The sequence below is a fragment of the Bipolaris maydis genome (genome assembly GCF_028858645.1).
Source record: "Bipolaris maydis strain C4 unplaced genomic scaffold PSV08scaffold_2, whole genome shotgun sequence".
NCBI lineage: Eukaryota > Fungi > Ascomycota > Dothideomycetes > Pleosporales > Pleosporaceae > Bipolaris > Bipolaris maydis.
In genome coordinates, this window is record NW_027093858.1 from 3232973 (window position 1) to 3255616 (window position 22644).

At 50.0% G+C, this 22644-nt stretch overlaps 10 protein-coding genes across 10 annotated transcripts; 3 read left to right on the top strand and 7 right to left on the bottom strand.

Moving 5' to 3' along the window:
* Positions 1-166: 166 nt before the first annotated feature.
* PSV08DRAFT_196112 (uncharacterized protein) lies at positions 167-2337 on the bottom strand. The gene is made up of 2 exons (XM_014224780.1): positions 1991-2337; positions 167-1751 (listed from the first exon to the last, which is right to left on the bottom strand). The coding sequence occupies exons 1-2, from the start codon at positions 2059-2061 to the stop codon at positions 326-328; spliced, it is 1497 nt and encodes a 498-aa protein (XP_014080255.1). The 5' UTR covers positions 2062-2337; the 3' UTR covers positions 167-325.
* A 1800-nt stretch (positions 2338-4137) lies between these two features.
* On the bottom strand, positions 4138-7475 carry PSV08DRAFT_407626 (von Willebrand factor type A domain-containing protein; the record flags this gene model as incomplete). Its single annotated transcript, XM_066093778.1, has 4 exons — positions 4138-4814; positions 4890-5838; positions 5898-7412; positions 7449-7475. 4 exons carry the CDS (start codon positions 7473-7475, stop codon positions 4183-4185), a joined length of 3123 nt encoding a protein of 1040 aa, XP_065949864.1. The 3' UTR covers positions 4138-4182.
* Positions 7476-8357: 882 nt separating this feature from the next.
* PSV08DRAFT_348003 (pseudouridine synthase) lies at positions 8358-10175 on the top strand (the record flags this gene model as incomplete). Its single annotated transcript, XM_014224783.1, has 1 exon — positions 8358-10175. The coding sequence occupies one exon, from the start codon at positions 8358-8360 to the stop codon at positions 10173-10175; it is 1818 nt and encodes a 605-aa protein (XP_014080258.1).
* A 133-nt stretch (positions 10176-10308) lies between these two features.
* On the bottom strand, positions 10309-11228 carry PSV08DRAFT_385010 (ubiquitin-related domain-containing protein). The gene has a single exon (XM_066093441.1). It carries the CDS (start codon positions 11127-11129, stop codon positions 10488-10490), a length of 642 nt encoding a protein of 213 aa, XP_065949865.1. The 5' UTR covers positions 11130-11228; the 3' UTR covers positions 10309-10487.
* Positions 11229-11388: 160 nt separating this feature from the next.
* PSV08DRAFT_26994 (GPI-GlcNAc transferase complex, PIG-H component-domain-containing protein) lies at positions 11389-12394 on the top strand. The gene is made up of 2 exons (XM_014224785.2): positions 11389-11827; positions 11908-12394. The coding sequence occupies exons 1-2, from the start codon at positions 11470-11472 to the stop codon at positions 12234-12236; spliced, it is 687 nt and encodes a 228-aa protein (XP_014080260.1). The 5' UTR covers positions 11389-11469; the 3' UTR covers positions 12237-12394.
* On the bottom strand, positions 12085-13185 carry PSV08DRAFT_270754 (mitosis protein DIM1-domain-containing protein). Its single transcript, XM_066092515.1, has 2 exons — positions 12378-13185; positions 12085-12317 (listed from the first exon to the last, which is right to left on the bottom strand). The coding sequence occupies exon 1, from the start codon at positions 12982-12984 to the stop codon at positions 12553-12555; it is 432 nt and encodes a 143-aa protein (XP_065949866.1). The 5' UTR covers positions 12985-13185; the 3' UTR covers positions 12085-12317; positions 12378-12552.
* A 3-nt stretch (positions 13186-13188) lies between these two features.
* PSV08DRAFT_216860 (60S ribosomal protein eL33) lies at positions 13189-13917 on the bottom strand. The gene is made up of 3 exons (XM_014224787.2): positions 13882-13917; positions 13626-13829; positions 13189-13571 (listed from the first exon to the last, which is right to left on the bottom strand). The coding sequence occupies exons 1-3, from the start codon at positions 13904-13906 to the stop codon at positions 13474-13476; spliced, it is 327 nt and encodes a 108-aa protein (XP_014080262.1). The 5' UTR covers positions 13907-13917; the 3' UTR covers positions 13189-13473.
* A 1718-nt stretch (positions 13918-15635) lies between these two features.
* PSV08DRAFT_196130 (uncharacterized protein) lies at positions 15636-17300 on the bottom strand. Its single transcript, XM_014224788.2, has 2 exons — positions 16763-17300; positions 15636-16702 (listed from the first exon to the last, which is right to left on the bottom strand). The coding sequence occupies exons 1-2, from the start codon at positions 17292-17294 to the stop codon at positions 15747-15749; spliced, it is 1488 nt and encodes a 495-aa protein (XP_014080263.1). The 5' UTR covers positions 17295-17300; the 3' UTR covers positions 15636-15746.
* Positions 17301-19462: 2162 nt separating this feature from the next.
* PSV08DRAFT_27031 (uncharacterized protein) lies at positions 19463-20661 on the top strand. Its single transcript, XM_014224789.2, has 2 exons — positions 19463-20132; positions 20184-20661. The coding sequence occupies exons 1-2, from the start codon at positions 19480-19482 to the stop codon at positions 20593-20595; spliced, it is 1065 nt and encodes a 354-aa protein (XP_014080264.1). The 5' UTR covers positions 19463-19479; the 3' UTR covers positions 20596-20661.
* A 701-nt stretch (positions 20662-21362) lies between these two features.
* On the bottom strand, positions 21363-21947 carry PSV08DRAFT_171016 (uncharacterized protein; the record flags this gene model as incomplete). The annotated part of the gene is made up of 1 exon (XM_014224790.1): positions 21363-21947. The coding sequence occupies one exon, from the start codon at positions 21945-21947 to the stop codon at positions 21363-21365; it is 585 nt and encodes a 194-aa protein (XP_014080265.1).
* Between the last annotated feature and the right edge of the window lie 697 nt (positions 21948-22644).

Consider the following 22644-nt stretch of genomic DNA (forward strand, 5'->3'; position numbering starts at 1 on the left):
CATACCGTTTGCAGGCGGGTAAAGTCGAGTGGCCCAATCGGACTGCTCTTTGTAGGTTTCGGGGCTGCAGTGAAGGGCCATAGCAGCCATGTGGACACGTCTTTTTCAACGGTCTTGATGTTACATGCACATTGAACAAGTAGCGTGGAAGACACCATAGTGGTGGTACTGGAACAAGATTGTATTACATTACCGTCCCATCTCTACTACTACTACTACTACTACTACTACTGCTGCTGCCTCAAAAAAGAATATCCGCAAAAGAAAAGGGGTATCTTTAACATTAGCATCACGTTCGTCACGTCCCGGAAGCATACCCCCGCATTCATTCCATCGTCCGCCATCCTGCCTTTGCATCCGTCGCATCCCTCCCTTTGTCCGCCACCGCCGTCACTTCCCCGCCGTCATTTCCCGGGCTATCCTTGCGCCCAGCCTCGTCATCCGTCTTCGTAGTCGAGTAACTCGGCACCGGACTGCTTGCCCTCCGAAACAAGCTCGTCACACTATTCGCGCTTGTCCGCTTCGAGGAAACAGTAATATGCGCCATGGACGGCGAGGAGATGGGGCGGCCATCAATGTAGAAGCCGCCGTTTCCATCTTGTACAATCGTCTGCGGAACAGACATAAAGTTGTTGCTTGGTTGAATGTGATGATACGAAACTGGTCGTGCGTCCAGTTTGTTGACTAGACCTGATTCCAGGTCAAGAATCTTGACGCCGTCATTAGTGCTGCGCAAAACTACTGGCGCAAAGTCCTGAAGCCCAATTGCTTCTTCCATCGAATCTGTCCTGGCGTCTTCAGATTGGTGGCTGTTCTTGGGTGGAATGACCTCGGTCGACATCACCAGACTCGTGCTTCGTCGCGTTCGGCTTGGGTTGGTGCTGGTGGCATAAGTGCCATTGGTCGTGCCCATCTGTTGGCTCAGTAGCTGTGTTGTCGTGCGACCTCTTGCTGTGCGAGCCGAATGATAAGTCCACACCGGAGGAGGAGACGCGTCAAACTGCCCGACCTCAAAGAATTCTCTCAAGACATTCCATGTAAAAGGTAAATTAGCCACCAGGATCGCTGTCGACGACTCCCGGATATACCATGAGATCCACGTCGCCTTGTATGGATGGGTCAAGGAAGAGTAAGCGTTTGCGATACTGGCAATCACGACAAAGAGTCCCAGAGAAAAGATGCCGCATAGGACAATCTTCCTCCTCACCGGTAGTAGCGATCGCACAAGCATCGGCAGCGAGATGAAAAGCATGCTCAAGTCCGAAGATATACTGAAGACTGCTTTCGTGATGCGGTGGTTAACTAGCGTCGTGCACTGCAGCGAGCTGGTCGGCACCGCGTAGTATGCGGAAAACGGACGACACCAGGCTGAAAAGTAGAGAACCTCTATGACGACAAAACCAATCGCGGTATATACGGCCAGAACCTTGATCGCAATGTTCTCATAGTGGAGCGCCGTCCGTGTTATGCGGTGGTACATGATCAAAAGACAGGCCTTGCATGACCAGAGCACTGCAATATGCATCTGCTCTACCACAACTACCAACTTACTTCCATACACCCGTCTCGACAGCTCTTCAGGGCCGAGGGCGCCAAAGTCAAATCCTGGGGGTTCTAGGTTCGAGTGGACTTTTAGCCATCTGTTGGCAAACACAAGCAAGACGGTGTAGGCGGCCGTAACAAAGAGGCCCATGATGTAATCATCGAACTGCAGCCCTTTGATGGATCGAAATAGGATCCTTCGAGAGATACTGATGCATTTCGGTTAGTCATTGCATACCAGGTATTGTGACGTGTTGTGCAAGTTGCGAGTAAATGTAGATCGACCACGCTAGGAAAGCAACTCCGAGGCCATATGTCGGCGTACCCAAGCAGAAGCCACCCCCAACTATGTTGCTAATGCGGAAAGTTTATTTCCGTTTTCTCGGACATTTGTTCGATGCACCGTGACTGCTACCCCAATACCATGAACCGGGAAAAAACCACTTACAGCCTCGCTCCGATCATGCAAACCGCGCATGTGTACCAGATCCATGATTCCTGGTTGAACGGCAATGTCATCGTCGGCTGGCAAAAGGACGCTCCAAGTCGCTGAGCGCAAATAGTGTATCGCTATCCACCGGGTTGTTTGAATGTGGGAGGACGTATCGGTTGTCGTGAGGTCATAGTGGGCTCAGGTTCGACGAGTGGTGCATCGCATATACTACAAATGTTCTTGTAGTCGGCGCAAAGAACAGCTGGCAAGAGAGTGGTGATATTACGCAACGTTCCGGACAAAAAAATAAAAATAAAAATAAAGACAGAGAGAGGCGAGAGGGTGAGAAAATGCTGACGACTGGCAGATGTAAAAGCGCGGTGAGGGGCTTAGGCCTTATAGCACATGACTGCATGGCAATGCTCGATTACTCGATTTGATCGTGGTAGGGGAAACCTTACAGCCACTCGTATGCTCACCCATGGCTTATCTGGATCACCTTTGCAAACACGCCAGAAGTTCGGAAATCTTGGTGGGGGATTGCCGTGGATTAACTTCCGGCAATCCTTGCGGCCAATCAGGCACCCGCAGTCATGCCAATATCCCGCTCATTTCTTTTATGCGCCCTCCCGCCCATTTCTTCCACTCCCCATCCACGCTGTTTTGAAACTCGCTAGGTCGACGCGATTGGCTTGCTCCAAACCTGTGCCATACCTGCAAGGCGCCCACGATTGGCGTGATGCTGGCTGACTCGAATCGATCCCGCAGTCAAGTCATTGATGGCGTGGCCAGCGACAGCATTGGAGCCCGCACTTTGGGCTGAGGCGGCTGCGCCCGTGACAACGCTACAACAGCCTGATACCTGCACTACTGGCTGCGGCGCAAAGGTAAAAAAAGACAGCCAACATTGGTCTAGTCTAGACAGAGACTTACCAGGGGGCTGGCATGACAACGAATGTGTATCGGAAGGTGGGGGGATTTTTTGGCTTTCCAAACACGAAGCCAGTGAAAGGAGGTCGACGTCCCATCTGCCGCTATCCTCCTTCAACCTGCCTTCGGGCCGTTTCTCACAACCCACGCATGCTATTCCCTTGTACATAGACACACCAGCTAACGTTTTGCCGGTTTCAGACACCACTTTTGCGTAGATCGTGCCGGCTTGTCCTTGTGCTTCCACGTTCCCCTGTCCCCTTTTGTCCCATTACATGCCACTCTACTGCTACATTGTGCTTACACTTCTGGATTAGAAAGAATAGACCTGGCTAGGCCGCAGCAACCTTCTCCGCAGGAATGGTAGCCTTGTCGGCCAATATTGTTCCAACGCAAGCGACATGCGACTCTCTGCCAACCAAGGCAATCCTGCGACAAGGATGAACACAGCTGAATGCGCCTCCCAGCTGCCCAACCACAACCTACGCCGTCACTTGTGCACACAACGTTGCCTATCCGAAATGGCTTTTTTCTTTTCTTTTCAGGTTACCCACAGATCGACGTGGAATACCACGAAATAAAATGCTCCAACTTCGAGTCGGCCCGGCTGCATCAAAAAAAAGAGAGGGAGAGAGGGACCCAAGTTCTTCTTGTGCACGTTTCTGCTCCAATCTAAGGATTGTGAGGCGTTCTATTAGTGAGGCAATGATAGTCAACCACATTGCCCCGACTCATGGGGCAACCGCGCAGATCACAAGGCTGGAATCGCAATCTTTCCAGACTCTAATTTCCTAACGGACACGCTGCACGTACCCAGCCAGACGTAAGGGTCCAACTAGCTTGCACGTTGTCAAAGTTTAAGTTTTTTTGGTAGGAGACTTTTTAGCTTCTAGCCACCGTACGTGAGGCGGAATAACGTTTGCAACACCATCTTCTCCTTTACAACAGCCGAGTCATGGTATCGGATAGTAGTCGCCTCAGTGACTCCTGTTTCATCATTCGGAATTCGCAATTTGGTAAGACGACGTCGAATGACGTATGCTTTATTTGTATCTCGGAAAAAAAAATTATGTACCTATGGAACCTACACCTCGCCGAAGTACTACCTTCGTACGAGACACAACTCCTTGGACGAAAACAGAACATGCAAAAAAAGCAAAGACCAGTCAAAAAATACCCTCATCTCACCCTCCCATCCCCTATAGCAAAAAGTCAGGCATTGGATATCTCTCATTAAAAATTCTCAACATGCTACATTTCCAAAAAATAAAACTTAGTCATGCCGCAAGAACCTTCTTCCCCCGTTGCACCCATTCCTCCACATTGCCATCCCCCACCTCACCTTCCAACCACGCTCGTCCCTTGTCACCCACAAGTTCCCAGCTCCCCTTCAAGCCCTCGAGTCGCGCCTCAAACACGGCAATCACAAGCGCAGTTGCCACCACCCTATCATCCACGCCGTCCATCTGCGCCTTCACAGCACCTTCATCCAGACCAAGGACACCCAGTAACTCGCGTTTCAGCGACCATGACCCTTCGAAAGACTGTAGCGAAATGAGGTAGTGAAGAAGCGATTCATCGCTTGGAGGGGAAGGAAGCTGCGGGTCCGCTGCTGCGGCTGTTGCTGCTGTTGCTGCTGTATCGGGGCTATCTAGCTCTTGTCGGGCCATGAGGAGCCGTTTTTTATTTTGCTGCTCGAGGAGCATGAGACCGGATTGGTAGTCTCGCAGCGAAGTATCGCCTGTGGCGGGCGGTGCTGCTGGAGCACCAAAGAGCGAAGTGCCAGAGTTATGTTGGGTCTGAGCAGGTGCAGGTGCGGGTGCGGGTGCGCCGCATGAAACACTGGGCCTGACAGGACCTTGGGCTGAGAAGAGAGATGAGGTACCTGGTGGAGGAGGGGGTGGTGGTACTGCACCGAAAAGAGTACTGCTGGGTGGGGGAGCGGCGCTGTAGGCTGCGTAGTTGAAAGAGTTCCCAAAGAGACCGCCGCCAGTCGAATTGGCAGATCCAAAAGCACTTGTACTACTACCGCCTCCGAAGAGACCACCGCCGCTGCTCGAGTTAGAAGACCCAAAACCTGCACCACCACCTGCATTGGCAGATCCAAACAGACTACCACCGCCTGTATTGGCAGACCCAAACAGGCCACCACTGACCATCGAGTTGGACGCCCCAAACGCAGTTGTACTACTCGTATTACCTCCAAAAAACATCGCACCCACCGGCGGCCCGCACTGCCCCAAAACCGGGGACCCTCCTCCTCCAAAAAACATCGAATTGCCCTGCGGTGGTGCGGCACCAAACAGAGATCTAGACACCGATTGCTGGTTGCTCTGTCCTTGGACCTGCTGAGCAGCAGCATTGACCTTATCATCCATCCACTGCCAGCCCTCTGCTGCTTTGCGCTGCGCCTCAGCTTCCGCGGCGTTGGACTCGACAGCTACGAACGAACACCACTTGCCTCCTACCTGGAACTGCACGCCTAGCCGCACAGCCTCGCGCTCAACCATGTCTTCGTAGCGGCCCTCGCACTTCTTCTTCACTAACTCGCCCGTCTCGTCGGTGGCTTCGGCAAGCCATCCCCGGCCTTGCTCGAGCTCGGAGATGGCTTTTTTGGCGGCCAGCTGGTGGATGGTTTCGCCGGGGTGGGCGAGCGACTGGATGGGTATCTCGAGTTCGAGTGGGCCTTGCGGGCTTGTGCCGCGCAGCGTGAGGGATGTGGGTGTGCCTTGGGGCGCCGAGGGGCCGAGTAGGAGATAGATTGATGTGCGGTGGAAGGGGAAGAGGGAAGGGATGGTTTGAGGCGCTTGGAGGATTTTGGGCGTGGGGAGCGTGGGGAGGTGGGCGTAGCGGGATTCTCCCGTTGCGTCTGGTGCAGTTGGTTCTTCTGCGTCCGGGTCCGCGTGGGGGTCGAAAAGGGAGATTGGGGTTTTCTGTTTATGCTGGTTAGTTGGAGGGTTGACGGGAATGATTGGGTGTTGTTGGGACTTACAGTTGATTTTGGCTCAGGTTTGCCTTGTTCTTTGAGATCGAGTTTGACTTTGAGACTATCAGATACTTTTTCGACAATCTCGAAATCATCTTCTGGCTCAACGTCGAGGTGGGCGGAGATTTCGTCATTGCTGTACTTGACTTCCATGGTGTAGTCGTGGATATGTGGAGACAATGCTCCCTTGAGCATTCGTACGACTTTGGCATTCATCGGCTCGTTTTCGCCGACTGATTGCGAAAATCCGTTTCCTGCCTTGGCTATACCTTCAATCATGGCATGCGAGACGCCATTTCCAACACCCAATGTGAAGACCCGGATCGAGGCTTTAGTTGCTTGGATAGATTCGTTGAGATAAGAGAAAATCCGATCCTGTCCCCAGTCCTCACCATCAGTGAGCAACATGATATCGAGATCCATATCCTTGTACCGTCGCTCAATTGTCGCTTGTAGTGGCTGCAACATTTCCGTACCGCCATAGTTCGCCGCGAAAGAATCTACATGGTTCATCGCCGCATCTAGCGTCTGCTGGTTGTAGCTAGCACTCTTTTCCCAAAGGAACGAGTGGCTCGAGCCGAACGAGCATATGTTGAACTTGACTCCAATTGGAAGCGATTTCAAAAAGACTTTCAAGGCTTGTTTCGCAAGTTCAATCCTGGTGAGCTGCATGCTTCCACTGCGATCACATACGAAGACGATCTCCGGTCGCGCAGGAGGGAGTGCAAACTTTGGCACTAGCGTTGCCATTACCGCTCTGTGATTTGGAATTCTCGGATGGGTCTCAAGGATGGCTTTGGGTACCCCGGTGTATTTGGCAATGACCTGCAATACAAAGTCCTTATCCAGTCCTGCGGTGTTTAGGGCGAGGGTTGCGGATGCCTTTGTCATTACGGGATCGTCGTTTGCTGAAGCAAATGAAGTTGAGCCCATTGTCACTGAAATGGGGTGTGTGGGCGACTGGATCATTCGGATGAGGGATCCATCAGCCATGTCGGCATCGACAGTAATGGAAATGCTAGTACCCATCGCATCGGTTGCTGAGCTTCTGCACAAGGTGCCTGGGTAGTCGCCATATCTTAGGCATATGATGTTTGGGATTGTGAACCTGATGCCGTCGACCTCCATGTCATGCTTGAGTTCGCCTAGATATGTGATGGCGATGATGACTTTTGCTCCAGGAGGGATGTTCCCAACAGTCGTAGTGAATACGTCGGAGGCATCTGGTAGTTGCTCAAACAACCCCGCCGTCTCGCCTTTTGAGACTGCATCCTGAAATACTGCTCTTGCTTTCTCTCTCTCCTTGACCTCACCAACTATTTCCCGCCCTCCGACATGACAGGTAAAGCCTACTACACTGACACCATCATAGAGCGGAAAGGTGTAACGACACTCTTTGATGGCTTTCTCTGTCGATGGGTTGACAAAAGTCTGTGTGAGTACGGTTTTGGAGGTAGTGGCAAGAATGGTAGCTTTTGCTTCGAGTTGGACTTGTGGAAGGAAATGCTTGTGCAAGTTCCACTTATCAGATCCGATCACGTAGTGTAGTCCACATACGTGAGCCGGACCATACATGCTAAACATTTTGAGGGCGACCCGAAGTGCAACAAGCCTCAGAAGTTTGATGAATTTATGAAAATAATCTTGACAGGTCACAAATTCAACAGCAACACAGTGGGTTCACAAGAAAAAAGCAGATGCTTCAACACGGGCGTTTCGTCAGCAGAAACCGAAAAACGGTGATTGATGTTTGGGAAAATTGAAGAGTGTAGTGTGAAAGATGGTCTAAGTATGCAAAGGTGAGGACTTGTCGAGACTTAAATATTCTTTGAGGAGGCTGTGCCTGAGTGCTGCCTGAGTGTTGCCTGCGGGATGTTTGGTCTAGATGGCTGCCTAGGACTACGAATATAGCCTAGTGCGTACCATGACTCGTGCAACCAGCAGACTGCCACAGGCCAGTCCAATGAATGCGATGCAATTGTAGCAAGAGTTGATGCCGAAACAGGTGAGTGATAAAGGTGGTTGGCGGACTGGATGCTTTTTCGGGGACGGACGGGTCTGGTGAGGCGCAGGGACCATGCACGCAGCGGATGCGCTGGAATGACATTGATCAGGCCGTAAAGCGTACAAAAAGCGGCGCTAATATTGTCACTCCATTCGAGCATGGAAATTCTCAGCGTCTGGAATGCGATCAGATGGTCAGTGAGATGAGGCTGAACGTGGGGTCGCCGATCAGGCCATGCCTTGTTCGGCTACAAGCACTGGACCCTGAACGTCAGGCTGCATGCCAAAAATTATGACTGTCACCCACCATGCCACCAAACAATGCGTGGGCCAGTCACCCACGCCTTTCCCGAATTCCACCGTTCACTGCACAAACTGTTCTGTGCCCAGCGCGGCTTTCACAAACTTTCAAGGGTGCCGCGACGTGTTCTATTTCGAGAATCGCACGGGAGAAAAAGGAAGATGGCGGGGTATGAAGAGTGGTCTCAACAGCAATTGATTGCAAGGATACAAGAGTTGGAAAAACAAATAGGTGCAGGTGGTTCTGAAGCATCTACGACACAGAATTCAGCAGTGCCTGTTGTAGCTGCGGACCAACAGACTTCATTATCCACAGATACCCCAAAATCATTAGAAATTCGCAAGGCCGTCAAACCGCCACCAAAAGTATTTGACGCCTCTAAATATAGCACGCGTCTGATAGCACTCAAATTTGCATATCTCGGCCAAAAGTACAATGGGTTCGAGCATCACAAAAACAATTCGACACCGTTGCCGACAATAGAGGAAGAGCTATGGAAGGCATTGGTAAAAACACGTTTGATAACTCCAGCTACCACGGCCGAAGGCGAGAAGGCATATGAAAGAATTGATAAAAAGACATTTGCAAGCTGGGATAGAGAAGGCGTAGATGTCAATTGGGATGGCTGCGAGTATTCAAAATGCGGGAGGACAGACAGGGGAGTGAGCGCTTTCGGACAAGTCATTGGTGTCAGGGTCCGGAGTAACAAGCCGTTGCCAAAGAAACCTCAGCCATCAGAAGATACTCCAAAAGCAGGTCAAGAAGATGAAGACTCAATGCTATCTTCGAAACAAGAGCCCGAGTCTCCACCAAAGCCCTTCAACGACCTCACAGATGAACTTCCTTACATCCAGCTACTTAACCGCGTCCTCCCACCTGATATCCGCGTGTACGCCTGGTGTCCAAATCCGCCACCAGACTTCAGTGCGCGCTTCTCCTGTAAGGAACGACGATACAAGTACTTCTTTACGAACCCCTGTTTCGCACCAGTACCCGGATCTTCAGGTCTCTACAATCCCAACACGCCAATATCCTCCGAAAACAAGCCCAAAATGCGCGAAGGCTGGCTCGACATCGACGCCATGAAACAAGGCTGCCAGCACCTCATTGGCCTGCACGACTTCCGCAACTTCTGCAAAATCGACGCAAGCAAGCAAATCACAAACTTCCACCGCCGCATCTTCCACGCAGACATCGAAGAAGTCTCCCCTTTATCCATCCCAGCCTTCCTCTCCCACCCCGCCCTCCAAGCCTCAAACGACACTAACACAGAAACCCAACCAAAACTCTACTCCTTCACCCTTCACGGCTCCGCCTTCCTCTGGCACCAAGTCCGCTCCTTAGTTGCCATCCTATTCCTCATCGGCCAAGGCCTCGAGTCTCCCTCTTTAATTCCCGTCTTACTCGACATCTCTGCCAACCCCACACGCCCAAAATACGAAATGGCAAGTGACGCGCCCCTCGTCCTGTGGGACTGCATCTTCCCGCACCCAGACGAAGTCCAGAGCTCTGACGAGCGCGAGCATGGGTACGAAGATCGTCTCGATTGGATCTATGTGGGTGACGAAGGCGGGTCCGAACCTAAAGCTAAAGGCACAGCGAAAAAAGGTGGGGGACCCGCGTCGATTGGTAAGGGGAAATGGGGGCGAGGCGGTGTGGTAGATGATGTTTGGGAGGTGTGGCGGGAGAAAAAGATTGAAGAGACGCTTTCCGCGCTTTTGCTGGATAAGATTGCGGGGTTGGGCAAGTCCACGCTGGATGCTGAGGTGGGTTTGGCGGAGCAGAGTGTGGGGATTGCGAGAGGTGGGCCGCGAGTGTTTGATGGAGGTGATTTTGGGCGAGCGAAGGGGAATTATACGGAGGTTTTGAAGAGGGAGAGGCAGGATGCCGTCGAGGTGGTTAATGAGAGGTATAGGGCTAGGAAGGGGATTGTGGATGCTGAGAAGATGAAGGCCAAGGAGGAAGATGCGGATGAGTAAAGGTTGTTGGTATATATACCCAAGTCCATTCGTCGCAAAAAATAAATAAATAAACAAATTCCAGGTTTTTCAAAATTCCCATCATTTACTACGAACCAAATCTTTTTGTTATTCCAGCCGCATGAATCCTGCCCTGCAGATTCCCTTACTAAACAAAAAAAAAAGAACCTCTCTTCGAATCTGGGTATCATGTATCCAAACGTATCCTCCTTCAATCTTTTCCGAACATGCTCCCAACTTCTTCTTAGAAACCGTCACAAACCTGGCCTTTGCGAGTCTCATTTCCCGTATCCAATAACACAGCAAATCCTTCTAATCACCAGTATTCAGCTCCAAATCAATCTGCACACCATTACTAATAGCATAATCCGCACACGTCAAATTATCATGGAACGGCCTCTCTCCCTGTCTCTTAAGCATAATCTCATGGACCGGTCGCCCAATCTTTGCCGCGACCATGGCTTTGAGCAGCTTGATGGGATCACTGGGTAGACAAGGGACTTGTGTCTTTGTGCCCAGACGGTCATTTATCGTGACGAGAATCATGGGCTCTGAAGGCGTCGAAGCAGCTGGGGCGGATTTTTTGTTTTCCTTGGTGGTGGTGGAGGAAGCGTCGCGCGGCTTGCGGTCTCTTGGGGAGCGAGAGCGGCGCCGGCGGTGTTGGTCGCGGCTGGAGTCTCGGTGGCGGTGATGCGAGGAGCGCTCGTCGTCGCGGTAGCGGTTGTTGCGATCAGAGTCGCGCGCTCGGCGATCACGGTCGTCGTCGCGCCTTCTGTCGTTGTCTGAATCTCTTGGTCGCCTCTCTCGGTCTCTGTCATCGCTCCGTCTGTCCGGGTCGCGCCGCTCGCGGTCGCCTTTGTACTTGAGGCCGCTGAAGTTCTTGGGTTTGCGAGGAGCTGGGGAGCGCCTTGGGGAGCGCGACCGGTCACGATCTGTTTGTCTCGAGGAATCCATAGTCTTCTTTTGTTTTTACAGCAAAATGTTATTCTGGAGTTGATTTGTACTCAGTTCGTGCGTGGGTGTTTGGGGAGGCAAGTGCGATGTTGGTGTAGAAGGTAGAGTGGGTTGTAAAAGGAAGAGCGGAATATGTATTCAGACCGCAGCAGCAATACTTCTAAAAACAGGTACCTATCTGAGAATACAGAATTGATCTTATCGATAAGCCCACCCAACCAAGCGCGTCATTCCGCTTGCCTGTCCCCTACCGTCTCTTTTTCTCCCCCACATCCCGCTTTGGGGTTCACATCGTTTGGTACTTTCCTGATGACGCTACGTATATAGCAGCTAGTTCACAATGTCAAGCTTCCTGCACAGCCTCGCCTCTCCACCCGCCCAAACACTGCATGTGCTGCAGCCTACGCCCACCACAATCACATACACGGTCTCGACGCGTTCTGTGTCCAAGACACTGCCAGCACATGTAGGATATTATGCAGGAATACTTGTTCGGATATTCTTTGGATTAACGAGTGGATTGCTACTATGGATGAAATGGCAAATTGCAAATAAGCAACCGATGTTCTTCTTGCAGGTCGCATTGGGCAGTGAAGGAGAAGGGCAACTAGTAAAACTGGTGGAGACGTTCCAATGGCGATATCTTATTCCAAGTGCGCTTCTTACTCTATTCTTAGTTTTTCGAAGAAACTATACTGGTACGCCATTTCTACCATTTCCGCCCTCATCAACTCAACACATTGTTTCCTTAACAACGAATTGCTAACAATGTTTCTAGAGGAATCCCTAACTGTGCTTCGTGGCCTCGGCATCCAAACTTCCACTACCTCCTCGACGTACCTCCAAACACCCACAACGCGCTTCATTCCCACAACCAATATTCAGGACATCTTCATCCACGAGGCGTTTAAGGGCTTCGAAGTGAGGTTCTACCTCATGATTGTGGTGGAAGGTGAGGACGAGGTGGTTGTCGTCTTCCCGACATTATTGCCAAGGAGGGGAGTACTAGAAGTCGTATGGAGAGGAGTGAGAGGAGGATTGTGGGAACAAGGATGGTCAAAGCCAAAGGCCGAGGTGACGGAAAGCAACGAAAAGGTAGAAATATGAAGCCGTATACGGCACCGCTCCTGTGGTCTTGTCGTAATCGTCATCTTCATTTATCTTGGAAAGCGTGAAAAGAAAAACCTTCTAAGAAAAAGGATGAGCAAAAGTTCTCATGACAATATGCCTATTGTCTCGCAGTCATACCTTGAGTCTAGCGAAGCGACCATACATCAAAAGCAGCAGCTGTTACCAACGCCACACTCCAGATGCATCCGCATCGCTGTGCGCACAGATCCATCTCTTATAAAAATAGTGGTATCCAAAAACCAACGTAGCGATATCCTCCTCTTCCAAACTCATATCTCATATCTATCGCCCTCTAGTATCTATATCTTGTGCTATAATCCTTAGGACTAACCACCAAACCCCTACCCTTCTTCGCACCCCGGTATACCGTCTCAATAATATCTATAAACTCCTGCTTGTCTTCCAAAACCCAGTTGAGCTTGTTGTTGTTACCCGTGCCAAAATCGCACATCATGTGCTTGTTGCGGAAGAAGAACATGACGGTGCACGGGTCGTATAGTTCGTACATGGCTTTGAAATCAGGTACTTCGTCCAGGTCGCACAGATAGATGGCGCAAAAGTTTTTTACGCGGTCGGCAATCTTGTAGAGTACTTCGTCTTGCGACATGCAGTCTGGGTCCGAGTCGCGTCCGAAGCGGATCAAGACGAGTCGGTCTTCTTCCGAAAGAATCGCTTGGTCGACGTGCCAGCCGGTGCGCAGGTGTGGGAGGACGACGGAACCCATATTGTAAGGATATTCGTGCGTATAAGTGACGGCGTTTGATTTGAGGTAGGTGTTGCGGTGGTGGTGGTTTGCGGAGTTTTGAAAGTTGCGAGTTGCAAGTCTGATCACGGGCAAGCTAGGGTACAACGATCCGTGCGTTCCAACTCTCAGCGCTTGGTTATGGTCAAACAAAATATCTCAGTAGACAATGCAGTTGGGACCAAATTGCGAGAGGGTCAAGTGTGGGTTGGCTTCATGTTATAGAAAGCTAGGCAAGGCAGCTACCGGCTGGTGATCTAGAATGTTCCTGAACAGACCCCGCACTTTATCCATCAGCCCTACCGTGATAGCAGTCCTTGTCTCTGCAATCCGGTCCACCACGAGTGTGTATGCTACCATTATCGCATTGTGATGAAACTAAAGAGTCTGCCCTGAAAGAGATTTTGATGTGGCTGCGCGCCGTTCCCAATCGCCTCAACTCCTTCCCGAATGTTCTTCAATCGCCCGCCCTTAGATGGAGCTGGGGTACATCATAACCCTGACACTGGCACCGAAGGACTTTGGTGGGAGGTTGTGCTGGAAAGAAGCGCGAACGAGACCAGAGTTGCCTGTTTATACATTAATCACCGCTCGTCATGCATAGCCCAGCGAATTGTACGCACCGTGAGTTCGGCGGATCTTGCCCCAGATGACGCGGATGGGGTTCGACTTGCTGCTGCCGACGCGGTATACGTAGGCGACACGCTTTCCGAGGTACCACTCCGCGTCCTTTGTGCTTTCGACACCCTCGAGCTGGAGCAGGCTGATGTTGGGGTTCGAGTTGCGCTTGCTACGCTGGTAGCTAACGTGGCGGCCCTTGACGTAGACTGAATTTCAGTCAGTGTGTGTGCATGCAAATTCGTCGCGCCGTCTACTTACGGCGGTGGCTCTTTTCCGAAGACATCTCGAAGGCTGTGGGGGGACGTGTCGTGATGGGTGACGCTGGTGCTGCTGAAATTGAAGACCCAGGGTTTTCGATGTGGGAGGTTTCGGTAAATCGCTTAGCTAATATCTTGGCAAAGCTGCGTGTGGCGCAGGCTTAGTAGTATGCAATCCATTCGCTTAGCGAACCATAGCCCAACCACTTTGGTCAACATGGGTTTGTGCACAACAATGCTGTGGGGTTTCCTTGATTGTGCGCTGGCGTTGTTTGCCAAGTTGGAGGCTGAGAACTTTCCACTATGTTTTAAAGATTTTGGATTTGCACGAGTGGGCCTTTGGGGCAATTTCTCACTCTTGTGGTAATTTACCATCGACCTCTTGATCACATTTTTTTTGCTGGAAACGATTTTGTTTGTTACCGCTTGAATTTTTTCCCTCTGTTTGCTATATAGCGTATCAGATCAATTATCTCAGAAAAGAATGGCAGGCCACACCCCAACCTGCCAGAATCGGGTATCAAAAAAATTGGCTTTACAGTCAAAGTACGTAATAAAAGGATTCGGGTGGACCTCTGCGAGACCCTATTGAACCCTAAAAAACGGGTTAGTATTACTACTAAAATACGCCTCTCAACGGGTATATGTCAAATAGACAAATCTCCATTAGGTACGATAACCAAAATGCGGTTACGACGAAGGCAGCAGCCCAGCGAACTGCGGTTGCGACGAAGGCAGCAGAACAGCGAACTACAGTTGCGATGAGACAATGAACTATGGTTGCAATAAGAACACATTGCGCAAAGCGCTCCTGTGCCCATATATTCGCCATATCGTCTCATCTCATCAAAGGCACAAATCCATCACAACTCAATCTCGACTCCCCTCACTACCATGTCGAGCTTCGTTTCGTGGCCACTGTCGCGAGTATTTCCCCGCGACGAGCTGAATTTACGACACCAACAACCAATCAAGATTACCACCGCAGCTCCAAAGGCTATACCAGCTTTCTTTCGCCAGCCATCTCGCAACGTTAAACACGAACTTAGCCGCTGGATACCGGATGGGCTACACGAGCTGCGTGTTCTTCGGCCAGACTATGCCATGCCTGGGGATCTGACCAGTATCCGTATCGTGGATAAGTACGCGTATATGGATAACGTCAACGCTTGCGCGATCTACTTGGCAGGCACGCGTATCATGCTCGAACGCGGGTCAGGACTATCGGAGGACACTCGCCGTTGGCTCAGTAGTAAAATCGACCTCATCAACGAGGCTATCAACGCCACAGAACCAACGATTGAGCAGAGGGAGTTTTTCGACAGGTTGTGGAATAAAGAGAGCAAGGCGTGGATGGGGTTGATCCTGTGGTTCTTTGGTCGAGAGCTGGGTGTTTACGGCCGGGTACGAGCAAGGCGTCGCAGGCTTGTCGTTCGTGTGGACGCTGTGTGACGATATCGATGGGCGGGTTACCGTGACGGTTTCGATGGGTGGAGCTGAGAATGGGCGCGCGTGGTTGCTGATTCGAATATCTGTATGACTAGTTCTAATAAATCCCAAAATTTTGTTTCACAAAAATTGTTCCCGAAAGGCCGGAGCCAAATTGTTTGTTACATTCATGCAAGCAGTAGATTATTCGTTGCCATCCTATCATCTGCGGGCATGTATGGTCACTGTAGCATGTGTGGCGCTCTGGAAAATATGCCAAGTCCTGTTCACGTGACATCAATTTCACAGCCAAAAAAATCAAAAACATGCAACAGCAGGGATTCGCTGATGATCCTACCCAACTACCAATCCGCTGGTAGACTGCTTGTCTAGTTAACAATGTAAGCCTAGGAGAAAGAAGTTGTGGAAAAAATGGGCCTAGTCATCCAACAAAAGCCGATCGTCGATTTCGTCCTGGGGTTGTTTTGCTTTGGTAGTTTTTGAATACCTCACCCGGGCTCCCATCGATTTGCCGCTGAACAAAAGACCCCCAAAAGAAAACTTTCCTACATGGTACGAGTCACTTCGCAGCTCGTAAATCTGCTTTGCCGTGCCTAGGTTGCCTTGGTTGAATAAGAGATCGTGTACGAAATGCATAGCATCAAGGACCGTCTTTTGCTCTTTATCCTCCTCCTTCTTTCCATCACTACCTCCCTCAGCTCTCTCATGCCAAGCTATCTCATTCTTTTTCATGTGATCAGAGCATGCCTTTACGTGTGGAAGAAGTCGTCGCAGGGTATCGTAGTCTCCGGTAGAGCTTTCCGGCACAGCCCAACCAACAGCAACTACTGCTAGGCGTCCTAGCTCTTTTTCGAAGCGTTTGCCTTGCGAGTGATACGTCCAATGATGCACCAACGGACATGCTGTATAGCTTATCTTTCCTGCTGTCTCTTTCACTTCTTCAACTAGTGCGTAGCTACACAGTAGTTGCATGGCTACGTTAAACTCGGTCTCGCTGCTCGCAATGTCTCCCAGCCACCTTGATAGCATCGCAGCAGCTTCAGTAGACCTATTACATGTCGCAGCAAATAAGCCATGCCACAAGTCTTTGTTATCAAGGAAAGACCATAGTAGCAGCAGGTTAGCCGTGGCTCTGTGTCTATAGCGGATTGCCTCGTACGAGATGGCCGACGTTATCCACACCCTGCGCTCCAAAAAGCTGAGCTGCACGTCAGCTAGGTTGTTTGAGATTATTGATGCGTTCCATCTCTGTTCATAGAGCTCTAGGTACGTCTGTGGTTTCACTCCACTCTGTTGCAGGTACGCGCCCGCCTGCACAATGACAAGTGGTGAGCGATCTAGCTGTGCTACTAGCACCGCGCTCTCAGTTGTGTCTATAATTGTCTTGTTAGCTCCACTAATACGTCTTTAAGTACTCGCTACTTTGAGCTTACCCTGCTCGCCTTTGTACCAGGTCTTTAAGATAGCTTGTCCTTGTTTTGAAGAGACTTTGCCTAGACACTGCGACTCGCCCAGCTGCTTCAGCGGTGCTTGTCGAGTTGTCACTAGCACTGACCCATGGTCTGCACCTGGTAGATAGCGCTTCCTGTCGTACATATAATCTCGGTTGACGTTATCGAAGATAAGCAGCCAGGCGGTGTTATCAGGCTGTGCAAGCCAGGCTATAACGTCCTTCACCACCACATCGATGTCAACACTGCTGCCTGTCGCATACCCCCTACTTGTCTCGGGTATTTGGCCTTGGGGAATCCTGCCCGTGCAGCTTGCAATGCTGCGCTTAAGGGTATCCTCGCTGCATCCATCCAGCCAGAACACTGAAGTAAAATGGTGGTGGTATCGCCATGCAAACTCCACCGCTAATTGTGTCTTGCCTGTCCCACCGCTGCCACACAGCACGTATATCTTCTGGCGCATAGACTGGTTCTGTCTTGGTTGCGGCAGCAACACACGTTCAAGCTCTGCCATCTCCACTGGTCGGTCCACAAACTGACGCGCTCTTGGTACACCCTCAAGACTGAAGGTAGTTCTGTATTTTTCTTTGACTAGTGATGCATTGTCAGTTACTCGATCTACTGCTGAATTAAGACAGGCGATTAAAAAAACAAATGAACCTACGTTTGACGGGCTCAACACCACATATCTTCCATTTGCCGCATTTCTGGATTTCGGAGACAATAGGTTCTGCGGTCGTCATATAGGCGACACGGCCGGCCTCCGTATACCCGAAAATGAATCCGTAGAGCTTTTTCGTAACTTCTTGTACCACCATTGACCCACAGTCGCCCATCTTAATATCTCCTTCACAGACGATTGGGTACACAGCTTGGTATGAACATGTACCTGGTAGCATCATAAGCGATGGTAGACCAGATAGCGACCCACGGACAGCCCCATGAGATGTCAAAACTATCACAATCGTTGATGTTTCGGGCGTATCACATTCGACATCGTGTAAATGTTCAAGTTCGGTGTCAGATATGCTAGTGACAAGATGGGTTTGTTCAATGGCCATCGAGATGACCATGCAGTCTAGGCTGCCCAATATCTCCTCCACCACGCCGAGAATTCGATAGCTTTTATCGAGGGACGTTAGTTCTGATTCCATCTCCAATGGTTGGAGCGGCCCAAGTTGGTAAAAATTGTTGCTGATCGAGTCTACTTGATCGCTACCATCCTGTGAACCACCATGGTCAGGATGATCAAATGTGTCAGTAGACGCTTGTGACGAGTTCTCTGATTCATCAGACTCGGCGCTTGAAAAAGAATTCCGGATAGGTAAAGTTTCGCAGAGACTAGTGCCGCACTGTCCTTCCACGCTGTAGCTGTCGAAGTGAAGTGGTAACCCAAGTGTCTCGTCATCATCTTCTTCTTCATCATTGTCAGTGTCAGTTCCATCTTCAATACCAAAATTGTTAGGTATGCAGGTGTCTTGTTCAGACGTCACTGGCAGCGCATGAGCTGCTGTGATAAAACCGTAACGGTGACCGTTGAAGACCAAATTCGCAGTTGCCTTACGAATTGTATTAGATCCGTTATGGACATAAACCGGCATTCCTACCGAGCGCAACTCATCACAAGGGTGGATGTAAACGTTTTGCCCTGTGGAATTTAGGGAATGGGTAGTGTTCAGGTCTTCCATTGCAACAACACAGATTTGTCCACGTGGTGAGGTCTCTAATATGGCGAGTGTGAAGACCCCTCCGCAAAGAATTCCACTTTTGCTGAGCGCACGTTTGGCTTTCTTACGAGAGTATTCGCAGCCGTTCACAATGAAGATGGCAGGCTTGGCGAGTGCTGCCTCCGATCCTACCATAAAGTAGACCAAGGCCACGCCTGCGACACCTCTGTTTGAACCACCACTCGTCAGGTCTAGCTCTTCAATAAGCTTGGGAAGCAAGTCCTTGTAAAGTGCTGCCACTGGTCCCTTGCCTTCCCAACACCGATGCTGCTTGCGCCACCCTCTGATCTTGTCGGGGTTCACTTTGATCTCCTTATCAGTATCGACAGATTCAAAAAACGACTTCTCAGGTTCAAATATTTTCTTGAGCGGTTCTGGAATATGGGGTATCGATAACGGTCTGTGAGTGTCTGACTGAATCATGCTTCCTTGGCTGTGTCGATGGGTCCTGGGCTGGAGATTGTGAGGCGGAACGAACAACAGCGGTGGCTGACACCTCGTGGGGTTTCCAAATCTAATGAAAAGACCACGATCATTCAGAAGGTTTTGAAAAGATGTGAGTACTGATGGGATGCGAATGTCACGTCCGATGGACGGCAGCCTACCTTGAAGTATATGGGCATTCCACCAAAATGCGAGGCGCCCAGCCATGTTGGGCTGTGCAAAAGGCAATGCCTAGGAATCAGGCTGAAGTGGCTTGTTGTACAATCAGCTGGGCATTGGAAGGAAGCGATGATTGGCTTGCAGTACCCAACAACTCTCCACGCTAGCACAGCCTCCTGCACGCGAAGGAGACAGCTTCCAGTAATGATGAGAAGATATGACTGATGGAGAAAGTCTATAAATCACACCGAGACTGCGCCTCCATCCGATCTTAGCCTACAGAGGCTAATGAGAGAGAGCCGCAGGATTTAGATAAAGCTGCATCATGTTTGAAGGACTACACTACCATAGTCTGACAGGCTCTTCAAAATGGCTCTAAACGCCAATGCTGTTGAAACTCCATTAACTTCAGAGCAAAGACGCGAACTCATCCAAAAACTTTGGCCTCACCTGCAAAAACCGCCCTCGTCGGACAATGATCTGCACGGTTGGCAAGCTTACTTCCAACATTATTCTGATGAAGTTAGAAGCGCAATCGAAAGCGACGGAGGTGTGAATACCACCGTCCGAATGCATGAAGACGTTATAGCGATAGCGAGCTCGCTTGAACAACGAGTCGCCAAACACGTGATCAAGAAAGAGCTATTTCTACTGGACACGCAGAACAGGAGCAGTGCCGAAAAGGAGAGGATGGCGGAAGGTTCGATCAAACTCGTTGTCCGGCTACTATACATGGTCGATATTGGGCCGGTCTCGCAAAATCATATACCGAGTCTTACGTACGTGCCCTGGGTCGAGGAGAAATATGATGTTGGGACTGTCTTGAGTCAGCATTTCCAGAAAAGTAAAGAGGACGCCGGAAAGGTCAGATTTGATAGCAAGTTCTCGGCGTATAACCTCGAACGTTTGGCTGGTGTCAAGATTGTCTGGACTAACAACCTTGCTGATCATCTTCGACTCGTGGAAGATGACACCAAGTTATGCATCTTCCACCAAACCACATTTCTCAAGTCGCAAGATGGGTGAGTAGCGCCGATATCTGCAATACTAAATCGATGATAACGAAAGAACAGTACGGCAATCCCCGAAGGACTAGCGGAAGAGACTCTTCGTACCCTCGCGCTTCTGTTCCCTTCAAGATCGAAAGACAGAGATGCGCAAAAGTGGCTTCGGTCAAAGCTGTCTGACAAAAAGAACTCTGTCCGTCTTGACTCAGATTTGCTCAATATCGCGTCTTTGAGGCTATTGGATCGCAAGGCTGAGAAATTTGAGTATTGGCGGAGCGAGTTGTTGACTCTGAAAGAGATCTTTGACGAGCCGCGGCCCACTTCGATGAGGCGCCTCTGGCATGATCGCAGGAACAAGGTTCAATGGGCCACTTTCTGGGTGGCAATGTTAATCCTGGGACTGACAATTTTCTTTGGTCTCGTTCAGAGCATCGAGGGCGCCTTGCAGGTGGAAAAGGCGTATCATCCTGTGCAGTGAGATGGATCTAGCAAATTGTGTGTGCTAAGTATCAGTAATTTAGGCACAATAAAACCATGCTCAAACAGCTCATTGCTAGTCTCCGAGGATTCAATATGTTTTTTACGGGTGTGCGATACGCGTGGGCAACTGCATCTTGGTAGTTTGTATAATACAAAGCAGCTTGGTGAGGAGGGTTGAGAGGGGAAGGCGCGACAAGAAATTCAATAATCACGTGATTAGTTTAAAGACGTCAGTAGCAAACTGCTAGTGGCCTTGCGCTATGATTTCTTCTTCGCCCAACACACAAACCATGCTTGTGGCCATTGAATGGAACGCGGCTACTCAAAAAATCATACAACATTGTTCGTGTTGCAATCTGACCAAGATGTTTTTAGTGAACTGTAAGGGAGGCAATGTACGGGGTAAAAGTGACCGAAATACCAAGAATTAGGTATGCTAAATGCGCTCAACGAAGAAGAAAATTCTCAAATTGAATTGCTGCTACAATGGCATTATCTTGAGCAGAAATATATAATAAGCACGTGATTATGACTGAGGAGCGTGCACTGCTATGCAGTTAGACTTGCTGAACACACCAATTCAAGCCTCAACCGCCACCGGAAATGATTCTACCAAAGAAAGATAAGAAAGCGGGTATCTCAAGGAAGATTGAAAAAGCAGAAGGAAAGAAATGAAGGGAGGGCAGGTTGGAAAGAGGATAAAAATCAGTGAAAACAGGAGAATGGCGACCTGTTCCAATCCTCCCACTTTTCCTCCTCCTCTCCTTACTCTAGGGTAAACCAGTCATTCCACCAATCCTCATAGCTCTGAAACTGACCCTGGCGGATAGGGTTACACGGCCTCTCAGCGCCAGTTCGAGAATAACACCGTCCGAACACGCGCCAAGCATGGGCTGGTACACCAGGACGTAGTGAGAACCTACGCGTATCGTTTGCCGTCATATCAAGGAGTACGTACGTCCAATAGCGGCATCCAGTACCGCCACTCGAGAAGAGATACTGGTGTGGCTTCCAGTCATGTCGAATAGCTCGATACAGAGTTTTGACTTTGACTGGCGCATAAAGGTCGCAATCGATACACTTGACTTCCGAACTCGAATGATGATAGTTGACTAATTTCCACTGCAGCTGGCCTCGCCTGTCTCCATCATCTGTTCGCATGTTGACTTGGACTGCACCACCCCTGTCAAGAAGGAGGAGAGTGGTGACATGGTTGTTACTGTGCAGAGAGTTCGGCCAGGCCCCGGTTGTATGGATGGTAACGCGTATCTTCGAGAACGTCGAGGAGTTATTGTCGAAATATTCTCGGTTCTGTTCCTCGAGTGCAACAATGTGGCTGATACTAGGCATCCCGTGTAGGCTATTTATCGCACAGAGTTGAATAGAGCTTGACAAAAGTAATAGAACAATTGTAAACTATCAAACTCGATGCTTTATTTACTATATGGAGAGTCCTACATAGTTTGGACATGATGTGAGAGCAGCAAGAAGATTGAAGTGAAACAGCTGTTGGAATTCACTACTTCAAGCCAACAGGCAAAGAAGTCCATCGATACCTTGAAAGTGGCCCGTTTTAGGTTGAACTAGCTAGTAAAAAACCGAAGCGGGCGTGAGAATAAACTGGTAAGTTGTACTTTTCTTTACTTTAACAGTTCCGCCAGGAGCTTAGGCTGTCTCAGGGCAATGAGTATTGCACATACTGAACAAGTGGAGAGGGTACCGAGCTAGAAATCTTATTATGCTAGGTACGGAGAACTGCAATTGCAGAGGAATACTAGACGGGCAGAAACTCATGAAATTAGATGATGTGTATATTGTCTAGGGAGTCACTGTCGTACGCTCAAGGCTTGACAGTAGTTTTGCCCAAGGGTTACTCGTGACCCTGTACACCGGCACAATGCCTGCTGGACTAGGACTTGAGTACGCGGAAAAATAGCGAATACTCACCGTTGTGTATTTTTAGAGTCTTTTTCTTCCTGTGCACACATCACATGGTTGGTTCTTTGGCACAGTGAAATGATCTGAGGAGCTCGACCTGCTCTGATGA